The sequence below is a fragment of the Equus caballus genome, chromosome 15 (assembly GCF_041296265.1).
Source record: "Equus caballus isolate H_3958 breed thoroughbred chromosome 15, TB-T2T, whole genome shotgun sequence".
NCBI classification, from domain to species: Eukaryota; Metazoa; Chordata; class Mammalia; order Perissodactyla; family Equidae; genus Equus; species Equus caballus.
Window position 1 is genome coordinate 99,860,501 of NC_091698.1, and position 25,106 is coordinate 99,885,606.

The window sequence follows — 25,106 nt, forward strand, 5'->3', positions numbered from 1 at the left end:
CACAGCTTTTGATAATTCTTAAAAAGATTCCTATTTCAAAACATGACATGACAATCTTGAATTTGCAAATCAAAATGAATTTATTTCTAAACATACAGCAAGCTTTTTGAAGGGAAAAATATAAAATCACAAAATCAAAAAGATAACCTAGACCTTCACATTCAACAGACATTTTCTGAGAACCATGTACTGGGCACCACGCCGGGCTCTGAGGACTCCAAGAGAAGTAAAATCTAATCCTTATCCCAGGCCCACCCACAGTCTGCTCTGAGGGTCCAACAGGAAAGCCAGGAACTGCAGGCAGGGGGAACTCTGGATTTTGAGGCTCTCTCACCCCAAAAAGGAAGTGCCAAAATAGTCTGAGGTCAGACAGGGAACCATATGGCCAATTGCCCCTCTCCTCACACTCCTTAACAGCAGACGTCCAAGGGCCAAGGGCTGTCCCCACGTAAGTCTGTGTCTTCCAGAAACAGATCTCTACGTCATTCTGCCATGGCCCAAACCCTATACGGAGCATACTAAATGCCTCGTTCAGCCAACAGCAAAGGAAAGAGTTGTTCCACAGAAATCAATCTCCTCAGTGAACTAAAGCTCATCAAAATTACCCAGTAAAACTCAAAACCTATTTTCACGCAAACTCTCCTCAGCGGATTACACACTTCCCTGCCCACCACAGCAGAGGGCACTGATTTGGACTCTTCTTAAACGTGGGGTCGCGAGACCCTCAGGGATTCCTGGAGGAGGGGTGGCCCCACACTTCTGAGTGAATCTAATTCTCTCTTTCCCTCCCGTCCACTGGCCTCAGCTGTTGAGCATCGGTCTCTGCTCTTTCCATTTGACTATATGGGTCTTTTCTAGAACCCTGAGGATGACATGACCCTGACCTACAGAGAAACAAAATGGGCTTCATGGTAGCTATTTTACTCTTACATGGGGGTCTTTTCGTCTACTTCCAGGCTCTAATGCATGCCCTATGGTCAGTGCCTTTAATTATTCAACCTAATAGTATACTTTCCTTTGGAAAAACAATAACAAATTTCGGAAACACTCATTTGCTGACAATGTTACTCCCTAATTCAACCCAAAGTTTAACAAAGTGTCAGAATCCTGTAGCAACTCATGTTGTATCAAGCGGAAATAAAGCCCCCAACGTCACATATCGGGCCTCACTGGCTTTGTGCACAGATGCTTGAGGGACACAAGGAGGTTCATAAATTAAAAGAGCAAATCAAACAGAGGAGCCCTTAACAGATTTCCTATCAGCTACGGCTAAAGCAATTTTGTCATAAGATCAATCAAACCTCCTTTACTTTGCTCTGACCATAAAGAAGAAAACCGTGCACTTCTAAAATTAAGCTCCTTCCACATGGCTAGAGAAGATAATAAATCATTTTTAAAAGACAGAACAATAATCCCAGTTCTGGAAAACTGAGGGGAGGCAGGGTGCTGGGAAAGGAGGCCAACATTAAATGTCATCCCCAGAGCAGCAGCTCACCAGGGTGACTGGAGAGACTAGGAAGGAAGGCCTGGCCTGAAATCCCAATTAAAGCTTCTCTCTTGAGTCTCCTCTGGCTGGAATTTCCTCTTTTAAAACGAAAACAGAGGGCCCCGAGGGTCTGGAAATAGACTGAGGGAGTGAAGGTAAGAGAGAAGGCGGGGGAAACAGGGTAGGTGAGAATTTAAGCTGCAGACACTGCCGAGATTGCAGCATAAGCAACCTGGTCCCCAAGGAAAAGACAGAAACAGGAGCGTGGAGGAGGAAAGAAGAGGAGGATGGAAAAGGTGAAGAAGCACATTGCCTACCCCCTGATTTTTACGTGGGCTCTCCCTGGGGGCAAAGGTACCTCCTCCGAATTAAAGGCCTGAGACCTGGCAAGCTACAACCAACACACAAAAGCTACAGGTTCTGACAGCCCAACAGCCCGAGTAGTAAACACACCTCATTCCTATTTGCCAAAAAAAAAAAAAAACAAGAGAATTTACAAGGTGAGAAAAAAAGCAGGAATCTCAACAATCACACCTTTTGTCAAGAAGCGAGTGGTCTCCACCGTGAACAAATCAAGGTGGTGCTTATAGCGAGAAGCAACCAAAAAGCGACAGTAACAGGCAAGAACAATGGGCTGTGCAAAGTTTGCTGCAGCAGGGACGACAAGGCCTGGCTCCTGGGCCGTACACCTCCCAGGTGATACCGAACACCCAGCTGAATGAGGCAAATATCTGAAACCCACTTACCAATGCGAGTGACAGTTCCACTAACTTACTTTACAACCAGAGACCAAGCAGGCAAATCTTCCAATTTTCTCAGTATCCTCAGAGCCCAAGTGAGAAGGAACAAAACAAATGAAATATTAGGAATTTCAGCTGTAAACACAAACTGTTTTCTTAACACCAAAGTCAGTCATTCATTAAGCTATTGAGCCCCTCTTCTGTGCAACCCATTGGGCATTTAAAGATGATTAAGAACTGATCCAGCAACTAGGCAATAAAATGAAATAAAAGGCACCCAAATTTGTTAAAGAAGAAATAAAACTCTCTCTATTTGCAGATGACACAATCATATATACAGAACATCCAAAGGCATATACACACAACTATTAGAGCCAATAAACAAGCTCAGCAAGACTGCAGGATATACAATCAATATACAAAAATTAATTGTATTTCTAAACACTAGAAATGAATAATCCAAAAATGAAATTAAGGAAACAATTCAATTTACAATAGCATCAAAAAGACTAAAATATTTAGGAGTAAATTTAACAAAAGAAGCACAAGAACGGGCCAGCCCGGTGGCACAGTGGTTAAGTTCGCATGTTCTGCTTCTCAGCAGCCCAGGGTTCCCCAGTTTGGATCCTGGGTACACACATGGCACTGCTTGGCAAAAGCCATGCTGTGGTAGGCGTCCCACGTATAAAGTAGAGGAAGATGGGCATGGATGTTAGCTCAGGGCCAGTCTTCCTCAACAAAAAGAGGAGGATTGGCAGTAGTTAGCTCAGGGCTAATCTTTCTCAAAAAAAAAAAAAAAAAAAGAAAGAAAGAAGCACAAGACCATACACTGAAAACTATAAAACACTGTTAAACCAAATTAAAGAAATAAATGGAAAAACATCTCAAGTTAATAGATTGGAAGTTGTTATGATGGATCGTTAAGATGTCTACACTCCCCAAATTAACCTGCAGATTCAATGCAATGCCCTTCAAAATCCCAGTTTGCTTTTTTTGCAGAAATTGACAAGTTGATCCTAAAATTCACATGATAATGCAAGGGACCCTGAATAGCCAAAACAATAATGGAAAAGAAGAAAAAAGTTGAAAGACTCACAATTCCTGATTTAAAAACTTACCCATAAACCTACAGTAATCAACACTGTGTGGTAACAGCATAAGGACAGACATAAAGATCAATGGAACAGAATTGAAAGTCCAGAAATAAACCCATACATCAAAGATCAATTGATTTTCAAAAAGGGTACCAAGAAAATTCAATGGCGAAAGGATACTCTTTTCAACAAATGGTGTTGGGACAACTGGATATTCACATGCAAAAGAATGAATCCCTACCTAGATCCCTACCTCACATCAGAGATAAAAACTAACTCACAATGGATCAAGGACTTCAATGTAAGGGCTAAAACTATAAAACTCTTAGAAGAAAATACAGGCATAAATCTTCATGACATTATTTTAGGAAACAGTTTTTTAGATATGACACCAAAAGCACAAGTAACCAAAGGAAAGGTAGGTATTCTAGACGTCATCAAAATTAAAAACTCTGTGCTTCAAAGGACACCATCAAGTGGGTAAAGAGATGATTCACAAAATGGGAGAAAATATTTACAAATCATATATTTGTTAAGAGTCTAGTTTCTAGATATATGAAGTACTCTTACAATTGAACAATAAAAAGACAAATAACAATTTAAAAACAGGCAAAGGATGTGAAAAGGTATTTCTCCAAAGAAGATATACAAATGGCCATAGGCGCACAAAACAACGTTCAACACCATTAACCATCCATCAGGGAAATGCAAATCAAGTCCATGAGATAGCACTTCACACCCACTACGATGGCTATAATCAAAAAGACAGGGGCTGGCCCCATGGCCGAGAGGTTTAGTGCATGCGCTCCGCTTTGGCGGCCCAGGGTTTTGCTGGTTCGGATCCTGGGCGCAGACATGGCAACGCCTGTCAGGCCACACTGAGGTGGCGTCCTACACAGCACAACCAGAAGGACCCACAACTACAACATACAACTATGTACTGAGGGGATTTGGGGAGAAAAAGCAGAAAAAAAAAAAGGAAGATTGGCAACAGTTGTTAGCTCAGGTGCCAATCCAAAAAAAAAAACCATAAAACAAAAGACGGATAATGCCAAGTGTCAACAAGGCTGTGGAGAAATTGGAACCCTAACGCACTGCTGGTGGGAATGGAAAGTGGCGTGGCCTCTTGGACAACAGTCTGGCAGTTCCTCAAAAAGTTGAACAGAGAGTTACCATATGACCCAGAAACTCTACACCTAGGTATATACCCAAGAGAAAACATATGTCCACCCAAAAACTTGTACAAGAATATTCACAGCAGCATTATTCACATAGCCAAAAAGTAGAAACAATTCAAATGTTTATCACCTAATGAATGGATAAACAAAATGTTGTCTATCCATACAATGGAATATTGTTCAGCCAAAAAAAGGAATAAAGTATAGATTCATACTACAACTTGGAAGAATCTTGAAAACATTATGCCAAGTGAAAGAAGCCAGATACAAAAGGCCACATATTGTATGACTCCATCATACAAATCTTATTATATGAAATGTCTACAATAGGCAAATCCATAGAGACAGAAAGTAAATAGTGATTGTCAGGGGCTGACAGAAAGGGGGATGAAGAGTTACTGCTAACAGGTATGAGGTTCCTTTCTGGGGTGATGAAAACGTTCTGGAATTGGATAGTGGTGATGGCTACGCAACTTTGTGAATATACCAAAAAAAAATCACAGAATCGGACAGTTTAAAAGGGTGAATTTTTATGGAATTTTAAGGGTGAATTGTACATCAATTTGAAAAAAAGCAACAACAAAAAATAAGTGCCTCAGGAAGGCACAGAAAAGTTTTTTTTTAACAAAATTCAACTTCAAGATATAATTCAGAACCTATGTTTTCTTTTCAGGAATACAAACTAGCCATTCCTTGCTGATTTTTCATTCCCGCCATTTATTCTAGAGCCACTTCAAACCCAATGTATGTGATTTTGAGGCTGGGGAGGGCAGTGAGAGATCAACTAGTCCAAATCCCATATTTTAGAGACCAGACATTCAGGGCAGTGACTTGCCCAAGGTCATATAGCAAAGTGGAGGCCAAACGAGAACCAGAATCAGCTCTTCTAGCTCCATGGCTAGCACTCTTTCCACTCCGCCATATAAACACAACCAATTCCACAAGGCTGCTTAACGGAGACCACATCTTCCAATGATAAGAACCGGCTCCCCCAGAACCAAGAGAAAAGCTATTAGAACCTGATGTATCAGAAAAATCAGTATTTACTTAAAGTTCAACAGTCCAAATTATTTAATGATTGTAAAACCTCATGATCATTAACACAACCTGTTTTTCACCAGAGAAGCAAAGCACAACCGAGATATAATCCAGAGACCAAGACCGCAGCTAAGACTGCAAAAGCGCTAGAAGGTGAGAATGGTGCAAACTATGCAGCCCAGCTGTTCCAAACTTAAACTAGCAACGCACCCAAAGAAATTCCAGCTCAAGGGGAGGGAATCTTTAAAGAGGTGAATGGAAGAGGTCAAGTTTACTTTCACCTCTAACCTCTTGAAAAGTATGAATGTGAATAGCCAAGAGAAAGCGAAAGCAGAGAACATGGTGAGAAAAAGTAAAGACTGGCCAGAGGCAGGTGTGTTGCCGAGAGCTGCAGACACAGAATGCTAAGACCTGGAGAGCCCCAGGACCGGACCAGTGAATCGCCTGTCCGAGGTCCAAGAGCTGGTCAGCTAACAGGTCAAGGCTATCAGAGGAATAAATTTAATACAAGGACTTAACATCCCCGCTTCTGTTCAGAATCTCCCCAAAGTCCCCTAACTGGCAAGAGGGTGCTGACTCCTCGGCCGACTCTGCCTAGACTCGCCACATCTGTGAGTCACCCTTCTGTGGCCAACTCTCAAAACACAGATTTGCTGACAAAGAGGGAATACTGTATGCATCTCATCACTGCCTATGGGGCTCTGGAGTCCTTTCCACACAGCTGTGACGGTGGTCTCAGTCCCTCAGCTCTAAGGGGGCCAGAACTGTCCTTTTAATCACTCCATGGCAGTTAAAGCCACTTAATAAACACCTCTGATGCTAAGGACTTCCCCAGGGGTTAGTGTCTGATGACCATGTCTGGGCCATCACACGTTCTCTAAGTCAACAACAATGGGGACTGGCCTGCAGAAGGTCAACAATTATCAACCTACACTCAAGAAACCCATACGGGGCCGGCCCCGTGGCTAAGTGGTTAAGTTCGAGCGCTCTGCTGCAGCCATCTAGGGTTTCGCCAGTTCAGATCCTGGGCGCCAACATGGCACCGCTCTTCAAGCCATGCTGAGGCGGTGTCCCACATGCCACAACCAGAAGGACCCACAACTAAAAATATACAACTATGTACCAGGGGGCTTTGGGGAGAAAAAGGAAAAATAAAATCTTAAAAAAAAAAAACTACAAAGAACCCCATACAAACACCTAAAGAGGAACCTTCACAGGCAAAAGAAATCCCAGATGCAGAGGTCAGTTGATGCATCAAAGAACTAAAAAGAGGGACTGGCACAGTGGCACAGCAGTTAAGTGTGCACGTTCCGCTTCGGCGGCCCGGGGTTCGCCGGTTCAGATCCCAGGTGTGGACATGGCACCACTTGGCAAGCCATGCTGTGGCAGGCGTCCCACACATAAAGTAGAGGAAGATGGGCACAGATGTTAGCTCAGGGTCAGTCTTCCTCAGCAAAAAGAGGAGGGTTGGCAGCAGTTAGCTCAGGGCTAATCTTCCTCAAAAAAAAAAAAAAGAGAGAACTACAAAGAGTAAGACCTCTAAGAGCACAACGCTAATCTCAGTATAGCTGGGATTCCTGGTTCCATCAACTGCTAGTGGTGGGACAGAGACCTGCAGTCAGGGAACTTACTTGTCCGAGCCTTGGTTTCTTTAACTATAAAATAGAGATAACAACAGGACCTATCTCACAGGATAGTTGAGGATTCAATAATCAATTTAAAACACAGCGCAGAATTAAGGCTCAAAGAAATCTCAGCCAGTGTTGTAGGCAGTGTTTAAAAAAAAAAACTATAATAAAAATGTGATTTCTTCTGGGATGCTAGGGAAAGAAGCTGCAAAGTCTTGATCACTCGGCTAGAATCCTAAAAGGCAAGAGAATTCATCATCAGAGGGAACTGTCTTCATCAGCCACTCAATTGTATTGACAGCATTTGTATATAAAATCTATTGACAAAGCCATCTTCAGCATAGAGGGGAAAGATGACATCATTAGTAATCCCGTTAGTAGGGCAGGCCTCCTGCCAGAGTGTGAGCAATGCCCCGGGGCCACTCGGCTCCACAGGGCTAGGCATGTCAGCAGAGCAGCGAAGAGAGTAAAGAGGAACCATTTCTGCAGCAACAAGCACCGAGGAAACAGCACAGCAGCCAGGATCTCCCAGAAGCATCCACTCAAGAAATACACAGACGTGACTTACTAAAACCAACAGCTAGAGAGAAGTCATGCTGGTCACCGAGGCATCAACACGGAGGGCCTTTTCTGGCCCAGGCTCTACAGAGGCAGTTGGCTGCTAAGAGCAGCAGACTCTCGTGTCAAAATGCTTGAGCTTGAATCCTGCCTCCACCACATCCTAGCTCTGCAATCTTGGTAAAGTGGCTTAAGTTCTCTGGACTTCCAGGGTTTTTGTAGTAATTAAACAACTTAATAGTTAATACAGGTAAAGAATTTAAAGCATACCTGGCACACAGTAAGAATCCAGTAAATGCTAGAAAGAACAGACAAGGGGGAGGAAAACAACAGTGACTGATGATAACACTTCAGCCATGCTCTGGATATCCCACTCAGGGAACAACAGCATCATTTCAATACATAACCTCACCGAAAACAACGCACACTGCACAGTCTCTCTTAAAACTCCGGGCAGAAAGCACTTGTAAATCTACTATGGCTTCACAATCAAGCTTGCCCTACAGAGTCAAGGACAGTGTATGACATGCTCAAAAAAACAACAAAGGTAAAAACAGGAGAGCTGGGCTGCCTCTCTGCAGCCCTAACTACAGTTTAAAAGCCCTAACTTTAAGTCCTAACTGCAGGACTTAAAGATGCAGTTTGCAGTTTTGTTGAACTCCAGGGCATGCATCAGTGTACCAACCAACCCGTGGGACCCTATGAGAAACTGTCACGCTCCGACCTTGAAAAAGTGCAGAGTGCACCATGGCTGTCAAACCACATCTGACAGCTCTACCCACCACCTCTGAGTTCCTCTAGACACCTTTACTACTTGATAATTATAACACCGGCTTAGGGCATAACTCTTCTCAGCTAGACTCTAAGAACCAACTCCAACAGCATTGTTACAGAGTCATCACTCATTCCAAAAAACAATTAATTAAAAGAATCTTACCATCAAGCCTAGAACTCAATCTGAATGCAAGGGGTCATAAACTTGGACTGGATAAAAGAATTACATCTGGATTTCACTGGCCCCTAACTGAAAGTGAGCATTTTCTTCAATTGTTAACGTATGCAACGCACCATGTACACAACACACCATAACAGTATTAGCAATACCTGACTCCAATAAAAGATACATTAATATAACTTTAAAGTTGTTAGAAATATCTGACAACATTGCTTACAGTCATCAGTACTTCAAAATTAAAGTATTTATTACACCCACTACCAAATCTTGATATTTAACGCTTTAGTAAAGAAGCATAATTAGCATGACACGGATCTTTTAAACATTTTGCTAACTGAATTTCAATATATTTGGTTTCCTTTGAAATCCTATGTATTTTATTTGATGCATTAAAGCATCTAAAAGGAGTCCTCCACCTTCACCAGAGTATCAGAGGGGTCCATGCCACAAAAAAGGTTAAGAGGATAAAATATAACTGCACACAAAACATGAGAATATAAGTGCTTTATAGGGAAGGAGCTAGTCCTGTCTGCTTTCACATCCCTGGCACCCGGCAGTGACAACATATTGGTAGGTGCCCAATATACATTTATGAATCAGTAAGTCAACATAACAAAATACAAATGAAAATACAGCTCAAGAGGCTGGCACAGTGGCGTAATGGTTGAGTTCACACACTCTGCTTCAGTAGCCCAGGGTTCAGTGGTTCGCATCCTGGGCACGGACCTACATACCACTCATTAAGCCACGCTGAGGCAGCATCCCACACAGAAGAACTAGAAGGATGTACAATTAGGATATGCAACTATGTACTGGGGATCTGGGGAGGAGAAAAAAAAAAGAGGTAGATTAGCAACAGATGTTAGCTCAAGACCAATCTTAAAAAAAAAAAGAAAATATACTCCAAGCATTCCAATTGACAGTCCACTTATTCCATAACATCGTTCCCACTGATAAAATAACGACATGAAAGCACGGAAGGGCCCTGGCAATCTGCTTTAAGGCCACATGACATAGAAAAGTTTGCGCGAACGAGGTAGGATCCTATGGGGGGATGATAACTCGGTAAATCCTCCACCTCTTTTTCGTAGGGAAAGAGGAGTGTTTGGGGAGCTGAACCAGGGCCAACATCCCAAGCATTCAACAGACCAAAAAGTGTCATCATCTATCATCTGGCTAGAAACCACAGAGGGGAGAAGCAAATGTGCCTGCCAGTCCTTGTCTACACTTAGAGCTCTGCTTTAACGTCTCCCTGATCGGCGTCTGCCACAAAACAAAATAAATACTCCAGATTGGTCCCAACACAGGTTCTTCAACAAGTCGTGTTGAACGGCACACAGCTGGCCTTGACACTGACACTAAGGAGCACCAAAGTGCCGTTTTCACCATGGGGAGACTGGGAGGCCCATTCCTCAGGCAGCCTGAGTGAACCTGGCTGTTGGGGCAGGAACTCTTGTTCTGCTCACCTAATCCCCAGCACACACAACTATCCGTCAGCACGATGGATCTCAATCGGACCTCTCAGTACCCGAACTGCCAGCACCTAGTCCAAGATCCTCCTGCCTGGATGACTGCAATAGACCCCCAGCCCCCAAGAGGTCTCCCTCTTCTCTCTCATGCCCTGCTAGTCTATTCTCCCTGGAACAACCACCAGGAGATTTTTAAAATGTAAATCAGATCATCTTATTCCCTGTTCAAGCCCTCCAACAGCTTCCCATGACGTGAGAACAAAATCCGACTCCCTCCCCAAGACTAGTAAGGCCTTGCGTGATGCGGCCCTGCTCATCCCTCCTCCTTCTCTCCCCCACCCGCTTCTCTCCTCCAACACTGGCCTCCTTTCTGTCCTTAAATGCCCCAAGAACATTCGCATCTTTGGGCCTCTTCACATGCTGTTCTTCGATTCCAGCTCTTCCCTGGCTGGCTTCCTCACTGCACTCTGGGCTCTGCTCTAAGACACATCTTTGCAGAGGCCTTTCCCGACTTCAGTTGCCTGATCTCCAAAGCACTTTCTATTCCTGTATTCTGCCTAACTTTTCTTCATAGCACGTATCACTATCTGACACCACATTACATAATTATCTGTTTTCTGGGTGACTATCAACCCCATTTGGGGAAAGGCTTTAAAAAGTGCCAAAGTTCCAGGCCCCACCCAAACCAATTAAGTCAGAACTTCAGGGAGTGCGCCAGGCATCTCTGTTCCACAGACGCCCGCAAGTGATTCTAATGTGTGGCCAGGCCTCACAGTCTAGAGCAGTGCTTCCTGAACTTTAATGTGCATACCATGCACCTGGGGATGTTATAAAACATATATTCTGACTCAGCAGGTCTATGGTGGGATCTAAGATTCTGCATTTCAAACAAGCTCCAAGTGATGCTAATGCTGCTGGTCGGTGGACTATTCTTAGTTACAAGGGTCTAAAACTCCACTGCCCAATAGAACTTTCTTCAATGATGAAAATGTTCTAGGGGCCAGCCCGGTGGCACAGCGGTGAAGTTCGCACGTGCTACTTCTCAGCGGCCCAGGGTTCACTGGTTCAGATCCCGGGTGCAGACATCGCACCGCTTGGCAAAAGCCATGCTGTGGTAGGCGTCCCACGTATAAAGTACAGGAAGATGGGCATGGATGTTAGCTCAGGGCCAGTCTTCCTCAGCAAAAAGAGGAAGATTGGCAGTAGTTAGCTCAGGGCTAATCTTCCTCAAAAAAAAAAAAAAAGAAAATGTTCTAAATCTACACTGTCCAATACACATGTGACTACTGAGCACGTGAAATGTGGCTAGGGCAGCTGAAAAAGTGAATTTTTAATGTTAGGCTACTACATTAGACAGTGCAGGTCTAGAACACATGCTTTACGAAGAAAGGCATCAGTGCCTAGAAATGTGGAGTGTAAGAGAAGAATCAGGATTACTCCAAATTGTGGCCTGAGCAGCCCTCTGTGGATTGGGTGGCTGTGAAAACTCAACCAGAGGCCTAGTTGGCCACCACCTCCGGAGTGGATCAATATTTACCTAAGGCAGGGAGGCACAGACGGAAGACCATACTGAGATACCTTAGTGACTAAAGCACGTGGTAACCCACAGATGACTGCCTTGCCTTCACGACTCAACTGCACATCATCATACAAGGCCCCCTAACCACAGCCCCAGGCACACCTGACCACTCCCATCCCTGGGCACCTGTGATTCTGGACATTTTATTACACTGATTTGTTATATTATAGGATGTCTGTCTCCCCCACTAAGCTGTAGGTGCTATCAAAAAGAAAACATATTCCTCTTGGTATTCTATCCCATCACCGAGCACACAGCAGGACCCAATAAACACTGAATGAATAGCAGGGCCTGGAACCCACCAGAGGGTTGGGGGGTGAGATGGAAATAACATAAGAGAAGACCATTCCCTCCTTAAATGACTGAAAAATTTGCAAACACATAAATCCAGATTTTGGAACACAGCATAAAAAGATGGCCCTGTTTGACCCATAGAAGCTCACTTCCAAAAACACAAATGTACCACACAAGAAGGTGATGTCTGGGGCCGACCCCAGGGCCCAGTGGTTAAGTTCGCGCACTCCACTTTCGCAGCCCAGGGTTTCGCCGTTTGGGATCCTGGGCGTGGACATGGCACCGCTCATTAGGCCACGCTGAGGAAGCGTCTCACATGCCACAACTAGGACTCACAACTAAAATATACAACTATATACTGGGGGGATTTGGGGAGAAAAAGCAGAAAAAAAAGAGAGAAGATTGGCAACAGTTGTTAGCTCAGGTGCCAACCTTTAAAAAAAAAAAAAGAAGGTGATGTCCTTCTGACAACAGATCCAAAATCTGTTAGTCTGGGGTTTGGAAGAGCTGTTTTTCAAACAAGTCACAAAGCGCTAAGATTGAGAATCACATTCTTGCCTAAAAAGCACTTAGCCTGGTTCCCACTATAACTGCTAGGAGGGGCTTCTGGCCCTAAGGACAGCAAAGCCCCTGGGGAGTCTGTGCTGCCCAGATGCCCTTTCCACCCTGCAGTCAGAACCCTGTGCTTGTGACAGCATTGAGATCTCCAAGGTAACCAAGAACAACAGAGTAGAGAATTATGGCCCCGGAAGGAAGCAGATTAAATTGTAATACTTACAAGTCAACATCAAATTTATTTTTAAAACTACATATCTAACAAAGCCAAATAAGCAAGGCAGAATGGATGGTGCTCTAAAGGACGGTCTAACTAGAAACATGAATATTCCAAGTATACATATAATTTTTCCCTATTTTGAGAATATTTCAAAATACCCAGAGACTCAAAGAAACTGAGACAGAAATAAAACCCCCAAAAAGGGGGGAAAAGCATACTTTTCAGATTTATGCCACAACTACTTATTTTTTCCATTATTTCCAAAAACAGAGCAGACTTGAGTTGCAGCACCAGACTTTGCTAAAATTGTGCAAAACAATTATTTCAACCAGGGACAGAGAAAGTGACCACCAAGAGAAAATTTTAAAACACAGGTATGTGCTGACATGCTGCCAAGACAACAAACTAGTTAAAAAATAAGCCTGGGTTAATAGAGACACAGTCTTTTCCATTCATTTACTCATTCAACCATTCATCCATTTCCCTACTCTTCCTACTCACCACCACCCCCCCACCGCCATGTAAATCCCATTTGGGGGGCCAAAGGCCCTCATCAGGGTCTGCAGATTAACTCTAATATAATCTGTTAAGCAGTTAGCATTTATTAAGCCAGTTGTCCATCAGGTACTGTGCTGTGTGTCATCTTATTAAACCCTTACCACAACCCTCTGAAGTAGATAGGTATTGTTATGCAGGCTTTAAAGCTAAGGAAAACAAAAGTTCTTATAACTGGCAAGTGGTGGAGTCTGAACTTGAACCCAGGTCTATCTGATAAAGGAGTAATTTAGAAAATTCAGCATTATTAAAAGTAACAGAAAGCAGCATCGTTTCTGGAAACAGCATGGAGCCAAATTCCAGTTCCAGCGCTTCAAGTTAACAGCTCTATAACCTCGAGCAAATTAACCTCTCCAAGCCTCAACTTCCTCCTGTGTGAAGCAGAGATGAGGAATACACACAACAATGTGAGGTTCATCGCACAGGGTAGTGACTCAATAGCTACTAAGTACAAGTAGTCCAGCTACAGGTTTGCATACCAAAAAAAGCACATTTCAGTTGTAAATCGATTTTTAGCAGACACAACCTATATTGGAAATAACAGGTTCACAAAGGTTAATCGATTTACAATGTTCACTAATTCCATGACTCATTTGTTTAAACTCAAGACAAAGGACTTGCAAATTCTAAGTTTATTTCTATCAAATGAGTGAGTTCATGTCACAATACCTACTCTCATGTTTCATTTCAGTATGAAAAGTAGATGCTTGTTTAAAACCAAAATATGTGGGCATCATTTGTTAATAAAACCATATACGGAACAACTTTTGGTAACGGGAATGAACATTAAACACCCTGGAAAAGAGCATTATTTAAAGGAGTCCACAGTGATTCCTCTTAGAAAGTAAACAGTTTTTAAATTTAGTTCTCATAAATCCAAGCTCACGAGTACCATCGTCATATTATGTATACTGGAGTTGCTTAAAGTGAGACAGACCTGTAATGATTTTAATTTTTTCATCCTTGAGACTTTAACCAATTCCTGTGCTAAGATGGAAGCACGGAGCAAGCTTGCAGTTTAATAAAATGACCAAATACAGTCTCTTTTTAATCTGCTCAGTAACTGAGTCTAGGGTAATCTCCTGCACAGCACACAAAAAGAGCTTTGGATTTATACACTGTACACTAAAATTAATCAGAGAAAGGGCATGCCAATTTTAATAGCAATTCCTATTTGCCTAGCTTTCCAACATCTGCCAGTGTTAATAATATTTAACAAAATGCAACTGGGAAAAGAAACAGAACTTCAAATACAATCAAGTTGTTTTTTTTTTTTTTAAGGCATCTGTACAAAGCTTCCTTCCCTTTAGAAATAGTCAGCTACCATTTGGTTGCAATCATTCCACAAACATTATTAATGGTGTATTTTCAAAACACTGTGAAAATTCTCCTCTTGCTTTTCAACCAGCACTTCTGAAAAGACTCCTCAGGCCCATGCCCACCTGCCTCATTTAAAGGTATCATTTTTAAGCCTTGCTGATACGAGTAGAATGAAGCGATCTGGGAACAGAGAACTCACTATGACAAAACGTTTACAAAACAGGGAGAGAGGAAAGGAGGATGCCCTAGCTATACTTAAAACATTCAGAATGCTGAATCTGTTACTTCAGAGTTAGCCTGTTACTGACTGTTTATGTCTACAAACACAAAAATTTCCATTAAGGGAAAACATTCCGTATTTTTTTTTCAAGCAATTCCTAACAGCAGCTGCTTTGTTCAAGTGGGCAAAAAAATGAACGCCATCCCTTAACTTAAAGCTCTCTGGAGACCTCCCCTCACTCACTCTAGCCCAGTCATCTTTTTCTAAATACCTACAATACCCCATTTTAAGGCTGTAACTTGACGTTCTGGCCAAGAGATGTTTAATCATCTACTCAATCTTGGCACACGTGTGGCTTGTAAACCAGTACCTATTATGAGCCAAGCACTTCACACACAGCATCTCTGACCCTCCTAACAACCCCGGCAAGGATGCCTTACTAGGGCCGTTTGATAGGGAAGGAAAATGAGGGCAGAGAGGCGAGGAGCTGCCCCAAACTACACAGTCAGCGGCGGCCCTGGACCTACAAACTCTGCCCTTCCGACAGCGCCTGCTGCTTTGGCTGTCGACCCAAGCCCGTCCGCTCCTAAATGTTCTGTCTGCAGGATGTGGAGGGCTCACTAGTTAGCACCAGGCACGATGACTTTGCACCTTGACTAAAATCAGGCCTTTCCCAGTGTGGTGGGGAGGGAGGCGTCAGGGGTTCGAACAGGTAAGACACACGTAACCGGGAGCGGCCACCGCAGGCCGTGAGGCCGAAGCCCTGCTCACACGCCGTCCAGCGCTCGCGGCCGGGGCGCGGCGCGGCATCGGGCAGGCCTTGCTGGAGAAGGTGCGCGCACCTTGCCCGGGCGGCCGGCTGCCCGCGGGCCGAGCCGAGAGTCGGGCAGAGCGCGGAGGCCGGGCGGGCTGCGGGCAGGGGCGCTTCGAGAGCAAGTTGGGAGGCGGGTGCCCGGGGAAGGCTGGCGAGCCGACGAGCCCGGCCGGGCGGGCGCGGGGGTCCCCGCTCACCGCCCACCCCGACTCTCGGGCCGAAGTTGGCCGCGCTGGGGGAAAGGGCCGGGCCGCGCGAGCGAAACGAGGGACGGAGGGGGTCTCAAAAGGCCGCAGGTAGCCATCGGCCCTCTGCTCCGAGCCACCTACACGAAACAAAGGGCTTCTGTTTCGGCAGCGCTGGCCCGGCCGCGTCCGGATTCTGAGAAGAAACTTTTCCCGGGATGCTGGACCGGGGAAGGGGCGGGGGCCGGCTGGCGGGGCGGTGGGCAGGGGCAGGGGCGCGGCGCTACCTGCGGCCGGAGCCGCCAGCCCGCCCGGCGAGGCCCGCGGCGCCGCTGCTCACCTCCTCGATGGCCGCCACCGTGTTCCGGCACTGCGCCGTGCGCGTGGTGAAGCTCGAGGCCGTGGGCGCCTTGTAGTCCTCATGGGTCTCGGCCACGAATTCCGACACGGAGATCTGGTCCGGCATCGCCTCGGCGCGCGGGCGCGGGCGGCCGGCCGCGGGGGAGCCGCCGCCTCAGCCGCCGTGCGGGCTCCGACCGGCCGCTCGGACGCCGCCGCCGCCGCCGCCGCGCTGCTCGCCCGGCCCGCGGACAAAGGGAAGCGCGGGGCGCCGGCCGCCGCCGCGGGAGCCGCAGGAGCCGCCGCAGGGCGCGGGTCAGCAGCCCGCGGGGCCCGGCGGCGGGAGCAGGAGCGGCGCGCGCAGTCCCGCGCAGCTCGGCTCGGCTCGGCCCGGCCCGTCCGCCCGCCCGCCGCGCCGCGCCGAGGGCTCCGCCGCCGCCTGCCCTGCCGAGCGAGCCCCGAGGCGGACGCGCAGAGCCGGCGGGAACTGCCCGCCACCCAGCCGCGGGCCCCGAGCGACTCCGGCGGAGAGGGGCGGGTCCGGGCCGGGGGCGGCGGCCGGCCGGGCGCGGGGCGGGGCGGCGCGGAGGGCAGGGCCGCCAATCTGCGCGCTCGCCGCCGCCGCCGCCGGGAAGCTGAGGCTGCAGGAGGGAAGGCGGCGCGCGCCCCGGCCCACCGAGCCGCTCGCCCGCCGCCGCGCGCCGCATTGTCTCGGCGTTCGGGCCCCGCGCCGCGCGCCGGCCTTCGAGGGCGCGCGCCGCCGGTCCGGGCGGGCAGGGCCCTCCCCAGGCCCCGACTCTCACCCCGGGGCCGCGAGGGCGCGCGCAGGCTGCGCCCGGACTCTCTCCCGGGCCGGGCCACATCCACCGCTCTCGTCCCTACCCCACCCGGGGCTTAGCGCCTTCCTTGGTGTCCCCCCTAAGCCGCCGGGAGTGCCCGTCCAGGCGGGGGAGAAAGTGTGGGGAGTTCGCCCCCTACAGGCCGGCGCGCTCCGCCCTGGGCCCGCGCCCGGCCGGCGGCTCCCGCCCGCCGGTTTGGGGCTCGGCGACAGCAACGAGAAATGACCAGACAGCGAGTGCTTCTGTGCTCTCCATGTAGTCACCTAGTCCTCGCAACCTTAGGAGGCAGGGAAAACAAATAACCTGCTTGTTTGTTTTGTATAGAAGACAAACAGGTTGCCCAAGGGTACACAGTGGATTGCCCAATGCGGGGGTCAAACCCTTGTCCCTCTGACTCACAAGTCGAGCGCTTCAGAGTGCTCACAGGTCCCCTGCTAAATGTCCCACTCGTGTTTCCTAAGTTTATACAAGTATAGGTCATTTCTGGGTTAGTTGGAAATAGTTTTAGGGTACTAGGCCGGGCCCCCACCCCGGGAAGATAACTGAAGCGGAATTCCTTTAGAAAGTGGAGGGAACCAGGAGAAGGAGCTTGTTCGTGTGGTTTCAGAGAAAACAGGCAACGACAGCAGGCAAATCTCATACATAACTGGTCCGGTAAAGAGTTTGGATTAGTACAGATTTTCATGTAACAGCTCTTAAGGAAGCTTTTATGGTTATTTTTAAAAATCCAGAAGCTCTGAAGACGCTAGTCAAATAAAATCACACCCTATAACTCTACACCAGGCATGTGGCATGGTTTCTGTAGCTGCCAGCAGTAAAACCAAGAGAAACTTTACAAAAACCTTTTGTGCATCTGAAAAGGAGGAAGTGTGAGAGACACTGGAAATTCAATGTATCAGACAAAGCTGTCTCCTGATGCAGCAGGACAGGACAGTGGACCAGTCAAACAGTCTTTTTTAAGTCCGCCTGTAAGAATTTGCTACATGAGGTGGCAGCTTGGGTCAGACATGAGGTATGGCTTTTGGTATTTTGGTGGCATTGCATGTGAAATTTAGCTTTCTGAAATAGATGTATTAGCTTTTATCACTGCACTAGGCAATGGTACAATTTTAAAAACTGTAGCATCTCTGTTTCCACTCTTTATGTTTTTTCTCCCTTTTGGTGTCTTTGGTGGATTCCTCTGTTTGCAACTTTCTACAATTCAAGTCCTGCACCTATCATTTATGAAAATGCATCCTCTCCTACACCAGGCAGATTCTGTTCCCTCCTAGCTAGTTTTCCAGCTACAGTTTGTTGTTGTTGTTCTCTGTTGACATTGGAGAATATCCTGGGTGACTCGTCAAGTCTTTATTTTTCGAGAACTAATAATTATCAAGCTATGGAGATTTAAGAAGAGAAATTACGGGCCGCCTGGTGGTGCAGTGGTTAAGTTTGTACGTTCTGCTTCTGTCAGCCCACGGTTCACTGGTTTGGATCCTGGTGCGGACCTATGCACCACTTGTCAAGCCCATGCTGTGGCAGGTGTCCCACATATAAAGTAGAGGAATATGGGCATGGATGTTAGCTCAGGGCCAGTCTTCCTCAGCAAAAAAAAAAAAAAAAAAGATTGGCAGCAGATGTTAGCTCAGGGCTAATCTTCCTCAAAAAAAAAAAAAGGAAAGTAGTGCTTTTCCTAGGCATCTTGTACAGCATTAACCAGACTGATGAAGACATCTTTTACAAGGAAAAAGTTAATCTTGGTATTCATCTCTGTTCTCTCTTTATATGCAACTCCTGTTCTTGTTTCTTGTGGTAGTTTAATATAATTTTCAGGTATGGGAAACTTTAGTAACCACAGAAATAAAATTGCAAAGCTGCACTGCATTATACAAGTGGAGGAGAAGCCTGGTGGAAAGCAAGTCATTACTAAACCCAGTGGTGGTACAAAGAGGACATCTGTGGTACAACACTAAAGCAATTTATTCCTCCAGCCATCCTTGAGAATCTCAGAAAACGTTGCCCAGCACAAAAGCCAAGAATTAAAGCAAGATCAGAGCAAAACATGGTTAATGTGTCTCAAGATTAATATAACAAGAACAAGTAGTTTTCAACAAATGACAATAAAATTTAAGTTGAATGTGGATCAGGAAAACTTTATACTCACACACTTTTTTTTTTATTGAGGTCATAATCGTTTATAACATTGGGAAATTTCAGTTGTACATTATTATTTGTCAGTCACCATATAAATGTGCCCCATCACCTCTTGTGCCCACCCCCCCATACATTTTTTTTTGAATGCATGAAGAGAAGAACATGCTGATAACACCGTTACAGGCCTAAATACTCCCTTATCCAGAACTTTAAAATCTAAAAAGCCCTGAAAATCTAAAGTTTTTAAAATCACTTTTAGTGGTAAGTTGACCTGAAATGAACTATGAGGTTATTTATAGTCTTGTTTATCCTACTTCATATTTATGTTTTGCTGCAAAATATAAACATGCTTGATTATGGAGTATTGCCCCCAGACCCCACTGGAGATGACTCAGAATATCTAGTGTATGTGCCATATTACCTTCCTAAAGTCTGAAAAAATCTGAGTTCCAGTCACATCTGAAACAAAGGGTTTCAGAAAAGAGGTTGCAGGCTTGTACTATTAAAAAAAGAAAGAAAAGAAACATGGTGTTGCAGACTTGTCATTTCTAGGGGAAGGGGAAAGAAACTCTCCTCTCAAAAATGAAATTCTCAGCGGCGCATTGAGATTGACCAACAGCCCATTTTCCAAAGGAATTTTCTGCCTCCAGCAGTTCTCAAGAACCTGAGATTTTTCACTCTTAGATCAAGATATAAAATATGTTCTTAACTCTGAAATTTGCCTAAGGGTTGACTGGTTTAACACAAGAAGTACCCAGTTCGCTTGCTATTAATTTGTAAATGATTACTCTTGAAATGGACAGATCTGTGCCTTAAAGAACTATGGTAAACAGTGTAATGAAATAGAAAAAGAACAGCAAACAACCCTGGTAATGTGAACACGTAAACACAGCCAGAATTTTCTCTTCCACAGCTTAGCAATACTCTCCCCAAAACAGTGTTGCTGGAGGGACCCATTTGTCCCCAAAGTGAGAGAAGTTTGAATACATTTACCACAGTGATCTCACCTTGGCACTTTAGGGGGGAAAAAAAATTAGCACACAGAAACTGTTTTGCAAATGAAAACTTAGGTTTTGATATCAGCTTTGCTTCTCTGTGACTTTGGGTAAATTAAATTAACCTCACCGGCCTCAGCTCATTTATGAAACAAAAGAAGCTGGACTAGCTAATTTCGAAGGCTCCTTCCTGCACCAGCATCCTATGATGCCATCATCCATGTTTTGTGTTAGTTTGGGCACAAGAGGGAAATTGCCACAAGGGCCATGTTACTACTGAGAATCTAATCACTGGTCCTAGACACTTGAGAATAAGCGTGTTTTAGATGACATTTACAGCTAATTTTTGAGAATGCTGTCATTTCGTTAAACTGGTGGATGTTGATGACAAACTGATTCATTCACAGCTAACTTCACAGTAAGATACTTGAGGTCTGTTCATTTTTTTTATTTTAACAACGCAGTTTCTATAGGTGACACTGATTGCTGAACTGCAAAAGACAGTTTTAGATAAATGAGGTATAATCTGTACTATGCTGGAGCCATTTCGAGCTGACTCCAGAGAACTGACTGTTAAATTTTCAGGAATTTTGCAAACTGTTGATTGTATCTGTACAGTAGAAATACTACTATAATGGTGTGCTACTGCACATCTCTTCCAAAATCTACGTTCTGGTAGCTTGAAATTGTCCATGGTGGGAGTATTTACACCAGTGAAACTGGCAAATGCTAAAAATCAAGGCTTGGGGCTGGACGTGTGGTATAGTAGTTAAGTCCAGCACACTCGGCTTTGCTGGCCTGGGTTCCCAGGTTCAGATCCCAAGCACAGACCTATACCACTTGTCAAGCCATGTTGTGGCAGTGACCCACATACAAACTACTGGAAGATTGGCACTGTTGTTAGCTCAGGGCTAGTCTTCCTCAAGTGAAAAAAAAAGAGGAAGATTGGCAACAAATGTTAGCTCAGAGTGAATCTTCCTCACCCCCCAAAAAAAAAGACAAAAACGAAGGCCTTATTTATTGTTTTGTTGATTGTCTAAACTTAATTAAGTGATAGAGAAAATGTTAAAAATGCTGCTGAGAGAAATGGGCACAATTATTACTCTGTTTATTTATACCTTTCAGTGGCATCTCATTGCAAAAAAAAAAAAAAAAAGATTAAATGTAAAATGTGTCCTATCTGTAGCCTTTACAACATGAATAGTGAAAATATTTCAAATAATATTCTTCCAGTATTTACAAACTATTGTAGGGGAGGAAGACATTTCCTCTTCCCAAATGGGGGTTCGTCTGGCCGGAGAACGAATTAAATTCACATGAGACAGAATAGCAAGAGAAAATTAAACAAAGCTTTATGAGGAACCATGGCCTGGGGCCTTTCTTCCCGAAGGAAGAAAGGGCACCGAAGAAGTGGGGTGCACACAGTGGTTATATACCCCCAAACAGGGTGTTTCACATATGATTGAAATGTCCCTTTTACAATAGTCACGAGGCTGTTCTGTCAGCACAGCTCTTGATGGAAACGGCAGATAGGTCTGCTGTCTCAGTGAATGCCGCAGGGTGGCAGATGTGTCACCTCGGACTGGGGGATCACAGATGAGCGCTGCAATCGGTTCCCAGCCTAAAGAAAGATGCTTAATCTTTAAGGAGATGCCAACGTTGGGAGGGGGAGGGAAGTCAGTTACAGGAGGTTACCAGACAAGCACAATAAAATGTAGATTTAAGTCCTTGCCTTTGGCATTGATTAAGAGTTTCTATAGAGAAGGTCATCTCCTTTCTTCTTCCTAGTACAGAGAGGGAGGCACCCTTTACAGATAGAGATTTACCCCACAAATGTAAATGTGTCCTAACAAAGGGCAAGTTCCATTCCTCAGAGCCTCCTTCCCTGTCCCAGTTTATCAAAAGCAGTCAGCCTCAAATAATCCTGATGCCAAAGAGACATATCTTGGGGTGGCCAATTTCAGGTCCCCTACACTATCATATGATTCACCAAAGAGGTTGCTTATGTCATTGATAGATGAGTGACGTTACAGCAAACATCTTCACGGCTTCACTTTTGTCTTATTCATTAACATAAACAAAACTGTCAACCAACATTCACGTCGGAACTACACTCATTTGTCAATGACATGAGGAACTTCTTTGCTGAACTGGATAATAATCAAGCATTTATTCGTAGTCTTATTTTGTCAAATCATGGTTGAATTTCAAACACCCATTGGCTGGGAATACAAGAGTTCAGCAAAAATCCATGAAAGCATTCTGTGAGAATCAATTAGCTCTGTGGAATTTACAATAGGATGTATAATTTGTCATTACTTATAGATTGGGTGCTCTACATCCTTTATAGCATTAAATTAAATTAAAATGAACTTATGCATGCAGGGACACACACACATTTTTTTCAGAGCAGGTTGTTAAACATTTACCAGCCTGCTTCCTGGTGTAGGTGTAACTTCCCTGCCAGGAGGCGGAGGCTTAGACCGTCCCACTCTGAGTCACGCTTGTGGGTTAAAGCCCACGAAGGATGAAACCTTAACATCTTGGACTATACCTGCAAAGGCAACTTGTGTTAATGAAAATTGTCTTAGAGTCATTAAGAAAATGCCATTTGTTGTTTTCCAGTACTTCGAATAACACAAACAAGTGCCAACAGAGAGTGAGGTCTGTTTCAATGAAAAAGCAGAAAAAGTTTAATTAGCGCTCTGTATGTAAATAGATTTTGCTAAAGCTTTTAAAGAGTGCTTGCAGTAATTTTCTTAAATCATTCTGTTCCCCCTCGATTTAGAGCTGACAAGACATTTTCATATGTTGAGGTATAAAGGGGTAACTATTCAAGTTCAAAACTGAGTTGGCTTGAACTGAAAAGCCTGGCTTATAGCCTATCGAACATAAATTGTCCATCTGCTTAACCATTAAAGTAAGGAATGCACTCTCTTAAGATGAGAATGCAGACTTCCCCGCCTACGCCCTATTGGTGACGTCTTATTGGTAACGCCCAGATTAGTCCCTTTCCTGACGACTTGGTCCTTTTGATCTGCTAATTTGCAACTGAATAGCTCTTTGAAACTTTGATGAAAATGTATCCTGGGGGTCTTTAATGTGTGTTCTTTGTTCTAGATAAGACTGTGCTAAAACCCATGCTTCTCCAGAATGCCTTCTAAGGCCTTCCCATTCTCTCATTCTGGCTCAAGTAAACTCACCTTATTTCTCTTGTCTATGGGATGGTTATTGCTTATTTTGCGTCAACAGACCCATTCTGAGGTTTTGTAGGATGCCCTCAGGTGGCACAGCATTCCACCTATGCCTCATCTGGACTCACTATCGCTATGCTATGCTAATGACCTCCAGTGGGGCCCCATTGGCCACAGGATAAAGTTGAAACTCTTTAGTCACAATCTGTCTCAGGCTTTTTTCCCCCACTTCCTGGACTGTTACCTTCTTCTAGCCACGCTCAGACCTAGGGGCCAAAGATGGCCTGCACCCTGATTTTGTACTGCCTTTGAGCTAAGAACGGTTTTTACATTTTTGTAATGGTTGAAAAACATCAAAAGAAGAATATTTCGTGACACCTGAAAGTGATAGGAAACTCAATTTGAGTGTTTGTAAAGTTTTATTGGCACACAGCCACACTCGTTCATTTACATATCATCCGTGGTGATAAGAGTTGAATAGTTGCGACTGACTCGGAATGGTCCAGGTACCTAAAATGTTTAAGTACTTTCTGGCTCTTTACAGAAGAAGATTAGCCCTGAGCTAACTACTGCCAATCCTCCTCTTTTTGCTGAGGAAGACTGGCCCTGAGCTAACATCCGTGCCCATCTTCCTCTACTTTATATGTGGGACGCCTACCACAGCATGGTGTGCCAAGCAGTGCCATGTCCACACCCAGGATCCGAACTTAACCACTGCGCCACAGGGCCAGCCCTACTGACCCCATTCTAACCGTACTAAACTTCTCATGTTTCCCAACTCACAGAGCCCTTTTGTGCTAAGTGAGATGAATGCAGTTCTCTGCCTCATTCTCTGTTTCCTAGAGGACAAGTCCTAACAAGGTACCCAAGGCTTTTCCCAGGCTTCCCCACCACTCCAACCTCATCCCCAGCCACTCACCACCACGGGGCTTGAACCAATACTTAGGCCACACCTAACTCTCGCTGTTCACCCAAAACATTAAGTATTTCCTCACTGCAAGACCCTCCAGCTGGAGCCCTCCTCCTCTTGTCCATCTGACAAACTTGGGTCATCTTTCAGGATCAAACCGAAACCTCCCCTCTGTGAAGTCTCTTTTGAACATTCCAGACAGAATCAACCGTCCCCTCTCTGCCTCCATAGTGCTTTAGACAAATCTGCAGTGCTTTTGTTAGGAGATGGAATGCACTGCCTGTCTCCACATCTGAATACCCTGTCAGAGGCCTGTCCCGCCCTTCCTCCCTCCTGTGCTCACCACCACCCTCTCTATTCTCATTGGCGTGTGAAGCAGTTGCGTTAGCCAAATCATGAGTCAGACAAGATGGGAGCACTCATTTCATTGAACTGATAAGAACCAGCTTCACTCTGGAAATAAAATGCTTCAGCTCTCCCGAAGCCCTGACGCTTCCATTACAGAAATTTTCACATTATATCATGACTAGAGCATTTGTTTTCTCATCTCACTGCCATCACTAGACTAGGCTCCTGGGGAAGAGAGGGCTATGTTTTATTCATCTTTGTACCTCTGGTTCCAAAACAGGGCAGGCACACAGTAGGTACTCAATAAATGTTAATAGAATTCAATCACATGGAGGCGCTGCTTTTTCAGCATACAAAGTGAGCGGAAGCATATCAATTCAATATAAAGAAAATCCATAGGTTTGGGAGATGCTAAGGCACAGTGGGCTTTTCCCACAATGGGGCCTTCTCTGTCAGTTCA

The 25,106-nt window shown here is 45.1% G+C and overlaps 1 protein-coding gene across 5 annotated transcripts in view; it reads right to left on the bottom strand.

Annotated features, from left to right (window-relative positions):
- The window catches only part of ASAP2 (ArfGAP with SH3 domain, ankyrin repeat and PH domain 2), a 176,799-nt gene extending 160,254 nt beyond the window's left edge, over positions 1–16,545 (bottom strand). For 4 of the 5 annotated variants that reach the window (XM_023619569.2, XM_070235912.1, XM_023619565.2 and 1 more), the window contains exon 1: positions 16,229–16,545. In XM_023619569.2, coding sequence (XP_023475337.1) covers positions 16,229–16,354 — 126 coding nt within the window. In that variant the 5' untranslated portion in view covers positions 16,355–16,545. The remainder of the gene's footprint in view (positions 1–16,228) is intronic. The other variant, XM_070235913.1, reaches the window with a different exon arrangement.
- Positions 16,546–25,106: the final 8,561 nt, after the last annotated feature.